Below are 15,625 nucleotides of genomic sequence, written 5' to 3'. Positions count from 1 at the left end.
ACCTATATTTTCTAGATGACAACACCTTTGATCTGAGCCCAAGGACTTTCATACTTTCAAAACACGGATGACTCCACATAATTTATGACAATTCAGAGGATATGGTATTTTACTCATAGCAAAGCTAATGTATTATTCATGGCAATCCCCCCAAAAGAGCTATGTGGTATTAGCATAGATACAATCACCTACAGCTCTCACCCTGAACCTGTCTCTCTCTTTCAACAATTTTTGATCCCATTTATATCAGTGGTTTTGTTATATAACGAACTACTCTAAAGTTAGTGGCTTAAAACAACCATCATTTAATATTTCTCATGCATCTACAGGCCATCTCGGTGGTTCTGCGGATGTGAGCTGAACTCACTAATATACCTGCAGTCACCTGTGGATGGCCTGGGCAGTTTTGTTAATCTTGGGCTCTCTCTCACATACCTGGGGCCTTGGCTGAGACTAGTAGGCTGACTCTGCTCTGCCCCATAGGTTGCACCCTGAAGCAGCCTAGCCTGAGCATTCTGTATGGAAAAAGCAGAGGAGCAAAAGAGAGAAGAGATGTGTGCCAGGTTTCCTGAGGCCTAGACTCTGGAACTCACACATCACTTTTGCCACATTTTATTGGTCAGTGCTACAATAGCACTTTGGTGTTATTACACACAATTGGTCAGTGTTACAAGAATAGCCCAGATTCAAGAGATGAGGAAATGGACTCTTCATGGTGGAAGGAACTACAAAGTCACACGCAGAGGATGTGGATCCAGGGAGAAGTAGAAAATCTGAGCCAATTTGCAATCAATTCAAGCATTACTGTTTTAAAAAACAATTAAAAAACACTATTTATTATAATATTCCTTATCTTGCTTTTCTATTAACTTGGTTACCATTCATTTGTTTTACATTTTTCCCCAATTCCCATCCCTTAAGATATATAATATCTTAAAGAAGAAACAAATTTCTCAAAATGCATTTTTATATTTACCAAAAGGAAAGGAAGGTTTTCTGATTATTTTCTATAAAGAAAAAAAGGCAAAAACTCATATTCTTAAAGGCCGTTTTGCATCTGGCTTTCTTTGTGAGTTGGACATGGTCAAACTTGCTGTTGCCTTCAATCTCAGTAAAGCCATAGGCATGTTTGCCCCAGAAGAATAAGCACTAGGTAAGGAATGCAGCAGGAAGCTGATAACGCACATGTATGAGTGTGATATTTTAGCTGCGAGTGATGCAGAGCCCCCACCTGGAAAACAGGATGATCAGATAGCTGTGCTGACCTCCAATAGTTTGGTGTCGAATAACTCCCATGTTAATAGTGTGCCCTCGTGGTTTTTGGCAAATGCAAGCACATTGGCTATTCTCAAGAGATGTTTAGGTAACATTTTTTTTTCTTATCAATCAACATAAGGATTTCTAAGAATTGCCCTGGAATCTCTTGGAAATAACAAAGGTGTTTCCATTCCTTATACCCTGACTTGTCCTCATCTGATCATGCTTAGTGTTTTCTATGAGCATGAATAGGCTAGTGATTTTATTATTACTTAATTGGGTATTGTATTACTGAAAAGATGAAGTGATATCTAGCAATCAAGGGATCCAACATAATCGAAAACTTGGTGATTTCTTTATGATCTAATGTAATTTTAAGATTTATGAAGATCTTTTGAACTTAATTTCTTATATAAATCAAGTTTGCTATCTTTGGAGCAGTCCTCTATGAAGGATGAAGTTTCAGGATATGATATTTTGTGCTGTTTTCAAAAGTCAGAGAGGCACAGTATTCATGTCATCTTCAGAGTAAGATCTAGAAAACAAGCTCATAGTGGCTTCTGCTCATGTACAACCTTTCCTAGTATTTTTTAAATCCAAGAAACAGTGTATTTCATGATTTAGTTTCTCATTTCCTTGAAAATTATGAATCTATTAGCAATAAGCATTAACTGGAATATCCAATTACTTAGACTACTTCATTCCCCAATCACTACAAGAAGATAGTAAATACTACAGGTTTAAATGAACCTCAGGCCACCTGGTTAATCATTTTTCCAAATTTTAAAAATCTCTAGTGGTTATATTTCCCAGCCTGTGTTAGCACTTTGTTTTTTGCCCAACCACATTTACAGTTGAGAAATTTAGCTTCTTCCTCATGCAATCTTATTAGACACACACACACACACACACACACACACACATGCACACACACACACACACACGCACACACACATCCTTTGGGCAATAGCTGGCCATTCTCTGAAAGACAGAAATTGTTTATAAATAAAATAAATATAAATGAAAAAATATACAATAAATATTATTGAGTCACCCTATAGCCTTCTTTACTCCAAGTAAAATAATTCCATTTTTGATAGGTTCTATTTTATCTTAATTTAAAAGTAATAATTAGCATGAATCAGGTTAATCAGTGTTTCTAAACTAAGATACCAAGCTACTTAGATGACATAAACTAGAGATTTATGTTACCACTGTCAGCCAGCTATTCTTGGTGCATAATTTGTACCTAGCATAATTGTTTTTAAAATATCCTTAGTTTTTGGCCGGGTGTGGTGGCTCATGCCTATTATCCCAGCACTTTGGGAGGCCAAGGTGGGTGGATCACCTGAAGTCAAGAGTCTGAGACCAGCCTGACCAACATGGAGAAACCCCATCTCTACTAAAAATACAAAATTAGCCGGGCATGGTGGCACATGCCTGTAATCCCAGCTACTCGGGAGGCTGAGGCAGGAGAATTGCTGGAACCTGGGAGGTGGAGGTTGTGGTGAGCTGAGATGGCAAAGAGTGAAACTCTGTCTCAAAAAAAAAAAAAAAATCCTTAATTTTTTAAGCCTAATCTGCTAGTGTAGTATAAAGCACATGGAGTTTGTCCCCAGAAAGATGTGGATTGAATGTTGACGTACTCACCCACTAGTTATGGGACTTTTGCTTCTCATTCATCTTCTTTCAGACTGCTTTCTTGTCAACAAAATTGGGATAAAATGGCTACCTTGTAGTATTGCTAAGGGGTTGACTAAAGTATATGTAAAATGTTTGGCATAGTAAGAGGTGTTTACTCAATGTTGGCTATTTCTATTATTGCCATTTATTTTAGGTAATGTGCTTTCCCTCCATGGCAACACCCACTTACTCCCACAGGAACATGCCATTTCCACACCCCTATGCATTTCCTGAATGGTGGAGATTATAACTGGTTGACTCATTTAGAACAATGGCTATCACAGAACCACAAGCATATATGCCCACAATTGAACTTGATGACACTCAATTGTGAGGTTAGAACATGAAAGTTCAGTAGACATGGAACAAAGAGGTCATATTGGGGCTTCTTCCTTTCTGAAATTCTATCTATGAAATTGAGTTGCATTCCCTTGTCCCTTATATCAGTGTAGTGATGATCACCAGTATTCAGCACAGAACTTAGTCTACAGCTTTCACTTCCCAAATCCATAAACCATGAAGTGTTTGGCATGTCATATACAAAAACACAGAGTGTCTAAACCCCTCTGGGGCGGAGAAAATCATTGCTAGCTGAATTTACCCGTTGATACAAAGATCAGTAACACAGACACAAAGAAAGCTGATTAATTTTAATAGTTGAGCACAGTTTTAAGAATTCCCCCTAGAAATTATCTCCCAAGTCCCCCTAGAACTATTCACATACAAAGTCTACAAGTATTCAAATTTCACAAACACAGTTGCAAAAGCAGAAGAACTAAGAAAAGCCTTCACAGTCTTAAGATTAAAAACAATGCTTCATGATTCTTATAGTACCTGTTACTAAATGCTAAATACTAAGTGCAAAAAAAAAAAAAAAAAATGAAATAAAAACACGTGTAGAGCTGTGCTGGCAGCTGGCAGATGGTGGCTTGAGAGAAGAAAAAAGAAGGAAGCTCTTAATGACAAGCACTTTTATACTCATTTTTTAGCTCATAACTGGATAACACAGGGCAGATCTCTCTACTTTCATAACTTAGTTTCGAAGATAGAAAACCTTGGAAAAACATTCTTGGAGCAACAAATGAAGCTGGCTTTACTTATGCACATAGGTTAGAAAGGGACAATATTCTCAGACCCCTTATAAGTGAGGTACCCAATCCAGTTCATATTTTGGTGTAAAGAATTGAAGCAATAAACAGAGCCCGAGTCATACTAATAACACAATAAATATCTATTGAATAGATGAGCTGATACCTGAAGTGCAGTGTGAACAGCCTGGGCCTAAGTGTCTCTAAGCAGAAACCATCCTGGTACATTTCAGAAAGGCTATATTTGCACAGCAGGCCATATTTGTCAGACCTACCCTCAGTGCTCTGAGGATTCTGGGAGACCAAAGGAACAGAAGTGTGACAAAGAACAACTAAGTTCTTATTTAGTTCATCCTAGTCCCCTGAATAATCCCCCTGAGCATCAAAATTTGTGACCAGATTTTAAAACATTCAGTACTATAGACAATCAAAACAACATGAATATGTATATACCTCCTTCAATTACACTCAACACATACAAAACTTTAGGAAATCTGGGGCAGGGAATGATCAATATGAGACCCCCTTCCCCTCTGTCTCTCTTTTGCCTTTTTTATTTTGTCTCACTTTCCCATTCTCTTTTCTTCTTATTTCCCTTTCCTCCCAAACCAGTGCCCTGCCCTTCTCCCAGCTCTTTCTCTTTCTTCCTCATTACCAAAGCTTAAGAGTTATAAATATCTGTGGTTCCAAGGGGTGGGACAAATAAAACTGGTTTTAATTCCTAGAAACGGGAGCAGTTCTAAGAAAAAAAAACAAAAACAAAAACAAAAAAACCCTGCTCTTGGCCACACTAACAGTGATTTACAGACTCTTGAACATATGTCCAGAACATTCTATTAGGTGTGAATTTGATCTCTGTATAGAGATTTTAGTTTTTGGGATGTTAATTTTAGGATGATGATGATGATATAATACAAATAAACCATTAGTGACACAGATGTGATCCGTCTTGTGTGTGTATTTAAGGAAAACAAGGGGTGGGTGCTATTTAAAGCAGATTGCCATATCAGATACATACTTGTCACAATTCTTAAATTCAATATTCATAAGGGCTAGCTGGAGAAAACCATTTTGGGCAGGAAATCAGTCTGCATTTATTTTATAGCACAAGGAGCAGGACTAGATAAGCCAGACAGAATCATGGCAGGAGATTAATTCTCCACCTCCAACCCTCTTGTTTTCATGCTTCAGTAAGAATGTGCAGAACCCTCCAGGACATCCTATTGGTTAGTATGCTTAGCCTATTCTTTACCCTAGGGAGAATCGGATTCCTTTGGTTTATAAGAGTAACAGAAGTTATTTCTTTAGATAATTCTGTTTAAGGCTTTACATTAATTCTATCTTGGCATTGTGTGATTCTAAGTTCATTCATTCATTCATTTAAAAAAACCTTACTTGAGTATCCACTCTTTGCCAAGCACTGTGGTAAATGATTAATATTACATTATCTCCAATCAATCCAATATTCTATAGAAAGAATATCTGCCCCAGTTACCCTGCTCTATTAGTAAACTGGAGTATGCTCAGATGTGAATACAGTCACTGTTAAGTGTTGATACACTCTCAGCATATATTATTTCCTAATGATCTGGAAAATTTCCTTCAATATGATATTAATGATGACAAAAATGACACCAAATGGAAATACATAGCTACTACTTGGTTTCCTTCTTCTTTTGAGGAAGATAAAAACTGATTTTGAGGATTCTGAGGCAGCTCAGTATTATGGGAAAAGTATCAAACCTGTAGTAAGATGGGCTAGATCTGGTCTCAGCTTCATAACCTTAGGGAGATTACTGAATCTTTCAATCCTTTTCCTTTTGATTCTAAAATTGAATCCAAGAATCTTTTTCCTACCTGCCACTGACATTACTGAGAGAAATAAATGAAATAATGTTGCAAAAGTCTCTCAAAACCATAGAGCTCCATATAAATGTAACTTATCACTATCAAACAATCTTTGACATTCCTTTAAGGGAAAACCCATTACATTACACTTTCTTTTTCTCCATTTCTAAGCAAGGGATAATTATATCATCAATTAGCATTATTTGAGCATTTGGCAGCACAACCCACATTTATTTCCTCATGGAAGAGACGAGTTAGAAGTTTTCCTTGTTGAAAATGAAATGCACTCCGCGAGGGCCAGACTCAGAGTTGGAGATGCTCTGTTTACTGAGGGTTTCAGCCAAGGCTTCAGGTCCACAAAGGAAAACTCCTATTCTGGTACTTTTGGGAGAGAAAAAAAAAAAGACAATTTCAAGCTTTGGGATGAGATGTCTATAAAGCAGATGTCTACAAATGAGATGTCTACAATTAACAAGCAGATTCCTGTTAATCTGTGGCCCCAGGGCAGAGTCCCCTCTGCTCCTTTGTCTTTTCCACGAATAGCAAAGAGCTCATATTGCTCAGAGGGAGTATGGTTCAGCCTGTTTGTGTGAGCAGCTGGATAGTTCAAAAGGTAGTTGACTTCCCTGGAAAAATAAAATCTAACCAATAGAAGTTTTGGAACTTTTATCACAGAGAAAATGGGGGTGAATTCATGAGTCTTTGGGCTACTTTCCTTCAGCTCTGTGTCCCCTAAACTCTCCCTGGCATCTTGAAGTTAAGAACAAGCCAACTATGCTAACTACTTGGTGTGGCTTCATTTCTCTAAATTTTAGAGTCTAAAGCCTTGTTCAAAGTGTAGTTTCCGATCAGTAGCCTTGCCATAAACTTTTTAAAAAATGCCGATTACCTGGCCCTACCCCAAATTTTCTAAATCAGTATCTGCATTTTAAAGAGATCCCCAGATGCTTTGTATGCTCATTACAGTGCAAAAAGCAATAGTCTAAAGAGTACATGTATGGTGATCTCTTGAGTTTCTCAGGTGTTCTAGCAAGATAAGGGATCCCCCCTCAAGGTTTTATAATGACTAAAGTTTTAGTGAGAGCAGAAAGCACCTTGAGACATCTGTCAACTTAAGATTTTAGACCCAGAAGCTATAACTAAAAGTGGAGACAGTGTCTTCTTAACAATAAGTGTAAATTATATTGAATCTTTAAAAGAAGTAGTTACACTATTGAAATTTAGTAGACTCAAGAAAAGAACCAATCTGTGGCCCTACTTGGGACAAGCAGGTTGAGAAAGTCTGAGATGGGGACCTGGGAAACTTTTTAAAATAACTCTCCAGGTAATGCTTATATAATTTAGATATTCCTTCTTAAAGTTGAAGATACCTGGGATGTACTGTTGGACATGAATTCAACCTTTATATAGCAATATACATATCTGAGTTTCTAAAATATACAAGTTTCGATATGTATGGGAACTGCTGCTTTAGTCAGACACAAGCCTCAAAACATCTTGGTGACAGACTCCTTACTTAGGGTGTTGACTTGCAATTGTCTTGAATTCGTTATCCCAGTTGGGCCGTCCATACAAAGTCTTTTGTTTCAGGCCTGTGATCACATCTTTCTCCTCATCATGGTGCACAGCAAAGTGATTGGCCTGCAGGAAAGGACATGAATTAAGAAAAAGACATGCTGTAAAATCATATACAATGTATTTACGTAATTCACAAACTATTCTAACCAAGGCACCCTGCTGGATGTTAAAAGATAAACAAAGATGAACAAACTGGATCTCTCTCAAGCAATTTACAATCTAGAAGGGGAGACTTTGAAGTATAAATATAAACAATCCCATATGTCGAACAGGGTGTGATGAGAGTCATGAGAGAGGCACAAGGATCCTAATGAGAACAAAGAAGGAAGGTGCAGTGGAAGAATAGGGGAAGGTTTAGGGCCACAGGATTTGAGTCAGGCATTGATGAATGAGTAGTGTCTCATTGTTTTTCTCTGTGCTCTATATTTGACTTTTGTTCTTTACCATAATATACTTCCACTTCTTTGGGAGAATTACTAAGAGATGTAACGATTTTAGACTAAAATGCAGCAATACTTTGGTTGCATAATGAGACATCAAATCAAGCCTAAAGCTAGTGTGTCTGTGTGTGTGTGTTCACATGCTATTTTGCTGCTACAATCTAGGAGGCTTCAGTTTGAACAACAGGTATTTTTCATAAAAGTGGTTAATTAAATTTATTTTTCAAAAGTAAATCAAATTTTAAATTCACTAGATGGATAATGGGCATAGAGGAGGCTAAGAAAGGTGGGCACCCTGATTTAATAATTCCATAGAGATCAGTTTTGCAAAGCTAAATAATTACTTTTTCAATACAAATAAATTACTGATTAAAAAAAACACCTCTGCCTGGCTTTTAAAATAACAAAACAGTAAAGCAACTTATATACTATAGATTTGTTTCCTGAGTTTTATTTTTATCAAAGTGTTTTTGTTGTGTTTTTAAATTGCATAAGTAACATTTTGGAAACCACTTTTTTTCTGGAGCAACAATTTTTATGGTTATGTTTCCATAATCCATATTTGCTACAAGATTCCTTTAAGACTAGGAGAATCTGTGACAAATAATATGTGGAAACCCAAATGGGGGATTCAGTCTTCACAGTGACACGGCCCACAAGGAAAACGCCCAGGGTGGCGGAACCAATGTCTGTGAATACCCAGCTGCTATAGTCTGAATGTGTCCTCTCCAAAATTCAGATGTTGCCAATGTCATAGCATTAAGAAGTGGAGCTTAAAAAAGGTGATTAAGACATGAAGGATCATCCCTTATGAATGAGTTTAAGGGCTTTGGAATATAGTTGTCACACAGTATTTGACAAGCCTGCCTTTTTTCTTGCCACCATGTAAAAACGCTGTATTTCTCCCACCCAGAAGATGCAGGCTTTGCTAGACAACCAAACATGTTGGTGTCTTGATCTTGGACTTGACAGCCTCCAGAACTTTGAAAAAATAAATTTCTTTTCTTTATAAATTATCCAGTCTCGGGTGTTTTGTTATAGCAGCACAAATGGACTAAGACACCAGCTAAGACACTGGAAAGAAACATGCAGAGACTCTTGCGTTAGCTTCTCATTCATGGTGACAGCTTATGCTGTTTCCAGGCCAAGTCATTAATGTGTGCTTATTTACAAAGATATTACCCCTCCAGGAATCATTGAATTGTTTCAGGGTTTGTCAATCTCAGCACTTTCGATACTTGGAACTGTATGATTCTTTGTTGTGGGGGGCTGTCTTGTTAATTGCAGGATATTTACATTGCCAACTGTCTCTGGTGTATGTCTGGGCTGGAGGAACAGAGCAAAATTGTCCCAGTTAAGAACTACTGGCTTACTTTATTATAGTGGTCTCCAAACATTTTTGAAAGACCGCTCTCATTGTACACACACATACACATACACACACATACATGCATATATATCACCTTCATTAGATATATATTAATTTATTTACAAATGATAATCATGAACTACTGGGAGATGCTGAGAGTGCAGGCTCTGGCACATTCTGTCTCTGTCACTTATTTGTTGGGTGCTCTTAGGAAAATGACCTAACCTGGTCTGAGTTTCTTCATCTGTAAAATGTGGATAATAATAGGAGCTACTTCATAGTGTTGGTGAGAGGATAAAATTATACAGTCTATGTAAATAGATATATAAGAATAATACTGGGCAATATGCATGCATAATAATAATAAATGTAGTAAGTATATTGTAAAATATGCAAAAATATGTACATTAAATGATTTTATAAATACATGTATACATATAAGTGTATGTGATACATATATAAATACATAATACAATATATATATGTATATACAGAATCCTTTATATACTTATATATGTTATATATACAGATGCTCCTCAGCTTACAATGGGGTTATAGCCTAATAAAACTAACATTAAATTGAAAATACCATGTTTAAAATAGATTTAATACACCTAACTTAATAAACATCATACTTTAGCCTAGATTACCTTAAATGTGCTCAGAACACTTATATTAGCCTACAATTGCACAAAATCATCTAACACAAAGCCTATTTATAATAAAAGGTTTAATACTTCATGCAATTTATTGAATACAATACTGAAGTATGGCTTCTACTGAATGCATATTGCTTCCACTTCGTTGTAAAGTTGAAAAATCATAAGTTGAATCACTGTAAGTTGGGGAGTGTCTGTTTTACACACACACACACACACACACACACACACACACACAGAGAGAGAGAGAGAGAGAGAGAGAGAGAGAGAGAGAGAAAGTTAAATTTCCCTCCCATAACCCTGTGCATCGTCTTGTCCACCTGGTTTCAGAGTGTCTGGTGGGAGCATTGCCCTAATAATGTCAAAGCGACGGCTTTTATTCCCTTACAGGCTCCTTGGCTTTGAATCTAGTCTGAACAGTCTAAATATAATGTGGGGATACCGAATGAGAGTGAATTGACTTGATCACTAAATCCACTAAGTGTACTTAGAAAAAAAATAGTACACAAGACACACCAATAACCAAGGGGAAATCCGTGAGTCCTGTACACTATGGGAAGGACCAGAGCATTTGAGTCTTGTCCTTACCTGAGACTCATCCCAGCCAGTGAGGTAGATGTTGTAGCTGAGGAAGCCAGCATTGTTCCTTTCCTGCATCTGGCTCTCCAGCAGCTGCAGCAGGTCTGCAAACCACTCAAAGGCATGTGTGTCCCGGCACAGCCAGTAGAAGTAGATCTGAAAATGCGGTGGATTATGAAGCAGATTATATTTGGTAGGCCCTATCAGCATTAAAATATGATTTCTACTTTCTGTCACTTAAACCTTTTCCTGATGCTCAGAATGCCTAGAAACATAACTTCTCAGGAGGTTCTGAACATTTCACAGGCTAGTTTACATGAACCTGCTCTGGTCTTCATGCTAGCAGGGCAGTAAATAACTAACTTGACCTCAGAAATATATAGCTTAATAAAAAACTATTAGCCCACCAACTTTCCCTCTGGGTCTGCTCTTACTCTCCCAGAATCTCTGGCTTCCTTTGAACCTCTTCTCAGAAAGTCTGATGGGATTTAGACTAGCAGGGACTGCCACAGAAATTCTTCCCTGCCTGCTACTGCCAGATATTCATTTGTTTCTAGGTGAAAAATAAAGTTGTACGCACATCCCCTCCCACATGGAAAAGAGGTACAAGGAGAATGAAAAGTCAAAGTAGGCTTAATGTCCCTATTAGAGTTTATCTTTTCAACTATTAGAATGGCCTGAGGTTTATTTAGGATGTCTTTTATTCCACAATAAAACCAAATTTATAGGTAACCAAAAAATCCCCTGTGAATTGATCCTGAGGAGATATTCATAAGTAGAAATTTCAGGTCTCCTCTCCTCCCTTTGCATAAAAAGTATTGGTGGTGGGGGGAGGGGAGCTGGAAATGGAATCAATCTCAATATCTAACACAAGATGAAATAAAAATTATTCAATATCCTCTCAGTGGAACATGAAGGGAGAAATGCCAGACGTAGGTGATGGGGAGGAAGGCAGCAAATCACACTGCCATGTGTGTTCCTATGCAACAATTTTGCATGTTCTTCACATGTACCCCAAAACCTAAAATGCAATAAAATAAATGGAAAAAAAAATCATTATAAAGCCTGTGAAGACATTGAAAAACACTTCCTATAATACGTTTTTTAAAAGCAGGGCATGAAATTATACATGTTCAATATATAAAACTTTCTAAAAATATGTAAACGTGAAAATATTAGAAGAGAATATATAAAAATGATAGCTATTAAATTGGGACTGTGAACACTTTCCCAACTTTCTTTCTTCTGAATTTCCAGCAGCACTATACAGATACGATATTTTCCCTTCACTAATAGGCCTGCTTTTCTAGAAGCACATTGGACTTAAATAGTCTTTTGAAGAAAGGTCTGTCTCTCTGGAACCACCGGAAGCTTTTCTTCACTTCCCATGGTCTCTGTCAATCTCAGCCCTGATAGCACTTTCAGGCCTCACATGGCAGAGTATGGAGACTGCTAAAGGCCTTCCAATAAATCAAAGGACTTACCTTTTTGAGCTTCAGATTGGTGGCGTTATTGCAATATTTATACCAGACTGACTTGAGAATGGATGCGAAGGGTGTGACCCCAATCCCTGCTCCCACTAACATCACCACCTCATAGCTGAACACATCTTCACTGGCAGTGCCAAAGGGCCCATCAACAGCTATCCTGAAGGGAAACGGGGAGTAGATAGTTACAGAGATGTCTTGTTCTTCAGAGTGAGCTGGGACACCTATGATTATTGGGGATGTGAAATATGTTAATTCAAATTGGAACAATGTATCTATTTAGGTGCTGCTTTCTATGAAGTAGCTTTCAAGTAACAAAACTTAGTGCCAATGTTGTGTTTGGAAGTAAGAAGAGAAATATTTGGGTAACCAAAAACATTTGGTAACACAGCACAAGTATTTTTTTATCCCCGCACCCCACTTCACACAACAAATCCCCCTCCACACACACCCTATCTCTTGCCAGGACATCCCATTTGAAATTTTTGCACATGCTGCACATTGAAGTGAGAATTTGCCATATCATAACATTTTGTAGATTTAATGTCTCCACTTTTCATTTGTCTACTCATTGAGTTATTCAACAAACTCTCAAACCTTTCTTTAGCATCTACTAAGTGCCTGATACCATTTTAGGCATGCAGGGAAAAGGAGGCAAGGGGGCTAATATATGGCATTTAACCTCAAATAAATTATGCTAATTAAAATTTAAGAATATTTTTGATATACTATAAATTTATTTGTTAGGAAAGTTAATATAACTTGGCTTTGACCCTTACATATTTAAAGGAGTTTGGGGGCATTTATTTCTAATATTTGATTCAAAGTTTTCACAGTTTACATAAGATTGATAAAAATATGCATAAACACATATGAAATAGCGACCACAGAAATAGTTACCTATATTCTCAGAACCTGTGTGTTTTGTTGGAGATTTAGTAAAACATGGAGGAAAAGGAGCTATTTAGTGCCATTTTTCCTGAACTCATACGCATTGGTAATATGTACTTTTTACTCACTTAGGTAGTTTCCAAGCATCTTGAAACTCCTGCTTATCACAGCCACAAGCATTGAACAGCCCCTCTGTCCAGTCCCCAACAATGCGGATATGGATGCTAAAGAAGTCTTCTTCAGGGGCAGAGGTCAGTGTGAAAGGGTGCCACTCCAGCTTGGACACCTTGGGGCACTTGACAAAAATGTATTGTCCCACTTCCATCTTGAACCCCTTCTTCTTCATCTGTAGCTCGATGGTTTTAAAAGGATGAGTGACCACCTGTCAAATAAAACACATGTCTAGAAATGACATTTTTCCTAAATTATTGCCTTTTTGGTGTCCATATGGATATTAAAAAATAGCTGAGCTAAATTGGCCCATCTAGATCTCTGCTTTAGGGCCAACAAAGCAGTTCCTCCAGCAGATATGTCTGTCACAGGGAATTGCCCTCAGTTGTAGCCCATTACCAATGATGGGCTGATGAAGGAATACTTAGGCCCAGTTCCTTTTCCAAGGGGCCATCTCAATTCCAGCATTCCCTGTAGAATCAGCTGAGGCCACAGTTGCAACTAGAAAGAGGGTCAGCTTTTCTCTATCCCCATTTCTGCCTTCTTACTTCCTTTCCAGGTTTATTTCCTACAGATTGCCTTAGAAACCTTCTGCGTGCAGTTATTTCTGTCTTTACCAGGGAATCCAATGTAAGAAATCAGCCTATTGTGATTTTTTCCCTCTCAGAAGTGAAAAAAGGTGCTAAAAATTTTACAAAAAGTGATGTTTCCTGCTCAGCCTTCCTATCTTCCCAGAGGACGAGAGAGGGCCTTAGTATTAGATTGGTGCAAAACAAGTTGTGGTTTTTGCCATAAAAGTAATGGCAAAAACTGCAATAACTTTGCACCAACCTAATAACTGGCCAGAAGAAGGAGATCCCATTGGCTAGTTATGTAACAACATTCTCCAAACCAAGCCTAACTAAGCCAGTCTTTCTTTGTCTTGAATCACACCTTGAATCAGCCTGAATCCATGCATTACTTCTACATTTCTCCCTGCCTGGGGAGTACAGCATGTATTTTACACACCCATTGCCATCCTCATTTGTCTATGTACACATATGTTTATAACAGCTTTACTCGTAATAGCAAAACCCAGGAAACAATCCAAATGTCCATCAACTATTGAGTGGATAACTTTTTTAAAAAAACAGAACATAGTGAAGAGCAATAAAAAAAGTAATATACTGTTTATTTAGTGATTCCTAAGACTTCTAGAAGAACTTTATATGTATAACTAAAGATAAACCAAGGGACATCAAAAGAAAGAAAAATCAATAGAAATAAAATAGCATAGCAGCTTCCTAACGTTAACTGCTATTGCTGGGCTTTTCTCAAACAGGGAGTTGTGGAAGAGTGGGAAATTCTTTTTTTAAAAAATTGTCAAACGTTTCCAGAACTTGTGATTTAAATGCATCTTACATGTTAAAACTATAACCAATTTCCCTTCTGCTCTGAAATAAGAATTTGTAAAGCTTCATTTTGAAAACAGAAAATTAAAATTATGTTGAAAATTGTTTACCATGTTGTAATTTTGTGTGGTAGAAACAATTTTTACCATATTGCAATTTTGCTATCATAGACACAAATGAGATGTAAGTAAATAAGGGGACAGCATTCTCATTGGAATACTTTTGGATAACATCTTGTTTCTCATACTTATTTATATGATAAGAAAATGAATATCTATTTTCTTCACAGGAAAACAAGTTTTCCTTAAAAGTTTGTTTAAGAAAAATACTTGTCTGGTTCAGTCATCTCTAGTCTAGTAAGGGAAACTTTGCAGAAACTTTTTTTGCTGATAATTGTGGAATTATTATTATAATACAATCTAAATTTCAGAAAGGGAGAACTGTTGTGGTTTCCTCTATTTCAAGACTTCCAAATCCAGCTGAACTAACTTTACTATGATCCACCATAGACAGCAAATGAGGAAAGATAGGGTGGAGGACAGGAAGAATTTGTGTGTTTTGCAAAAATAACCGATAGTAGGGTTTTGGCAAATACCTTTTGAACTGAGTGGAATCGAATTAAATTTTATTTGCTAAAGATATACTTTCTTGGTGTTTCCTGAAATTATAACAGGGAGTTCAATTTACATTTATTTAGTTGGATATTTATTTATTTTGTGATGAGAAACAGATTAGCGTTCAGGAAAAGCCGCTCTAGACTTGGAAAAAGGAGACCAAATTTGAGAGGCAGCTTAGTTACTAACTTGTCTGAAACCTGGGGCACTTCGACTTTCATATAGATTATTACACATACAGCACAGAAAAGGTGGTAGGTAATCTGGAAAACCATCTCAACCTTTTGGCATCGGAAAATTTTAAGACTCAATTTATGCCTCTTTAAACTCACTTCTTTTTCTTTTCTGCTCTTAACTAACCAAATAATGCCTCTGTGCCCTTCCCCTACACACACACACACACACACACACACACACACACACACACACACGGTGAGTGGGAGAGATTCATGCACACAAAAAACTTGGCTTCATTTTAACATCGAAAATGGTAACTTGCAGTTTCCCCAGTTAAAGGCCCAAACATTTGACTATTGAGCTAAGTAAATCGAAATAAATTGTAGGTCTTCT

At 37.2% G+C, this 15,625-nt stretch overlaps 1 protein-coding gene across 1 annotated transcript in view; it reads right to left on the bottom strand.

Moving 5' to 3' along the window:
- Positions 1-3,575: 3,575 nt before the first annotated feature.
- The window catches only part of LOC116539039 (cytochrome b-245 heavy chain), a 34,164-nt gene continuing 22,114 nt past the window's right edge, over positions 3,576-15,625 (bottom strand). Inside the window, exons 9-13 of the mRNA XM_032261631.1 lie at positions 13,008-13,261; positions 11,986-12,148; positions 10,511-10,657; positions 7,393-7,517; positions 3,576-6,257 (exon numbers count right to left, since the gene is read on the bottom strand). Of these exons, the coding sequence (XP_032117522.1) occupies positions 6,131-6,257; positions 7,393-7,517; positions 10,511-10,657; positions 11,986-12,148; positions 13,008-13,261 (816 nt within the window). The 3' untranslated portion in view covers positions 3,576-6,130. The remainder of the gene's footprint in view (positions 6,258-7,392; positions 7,518-10,510; positions 10,658-11,985; positions 12,149-13,007; positions 13,262-15,625) is intronic.

Source organism: Sapajus apella, unplaced genomic scaffold, assembly GCF_009761245.1.
Source record: "Sapajus apella isolate SASKATOON/1434 unplaced genomic scaffold, GSC_monkey_1.0 scaffold125, whole genome shotgun sequence".
Lineage (NCBI taxonomy): Eukaryota > Metazoa > Chordata > Mammalia > Primates > Cebidae > Sapajus > Sapajus apella.
Note: the sequence above shows the minus strand (reverse complement) of the source record. Positions and strands in the feature narration are given on the sequence as shown.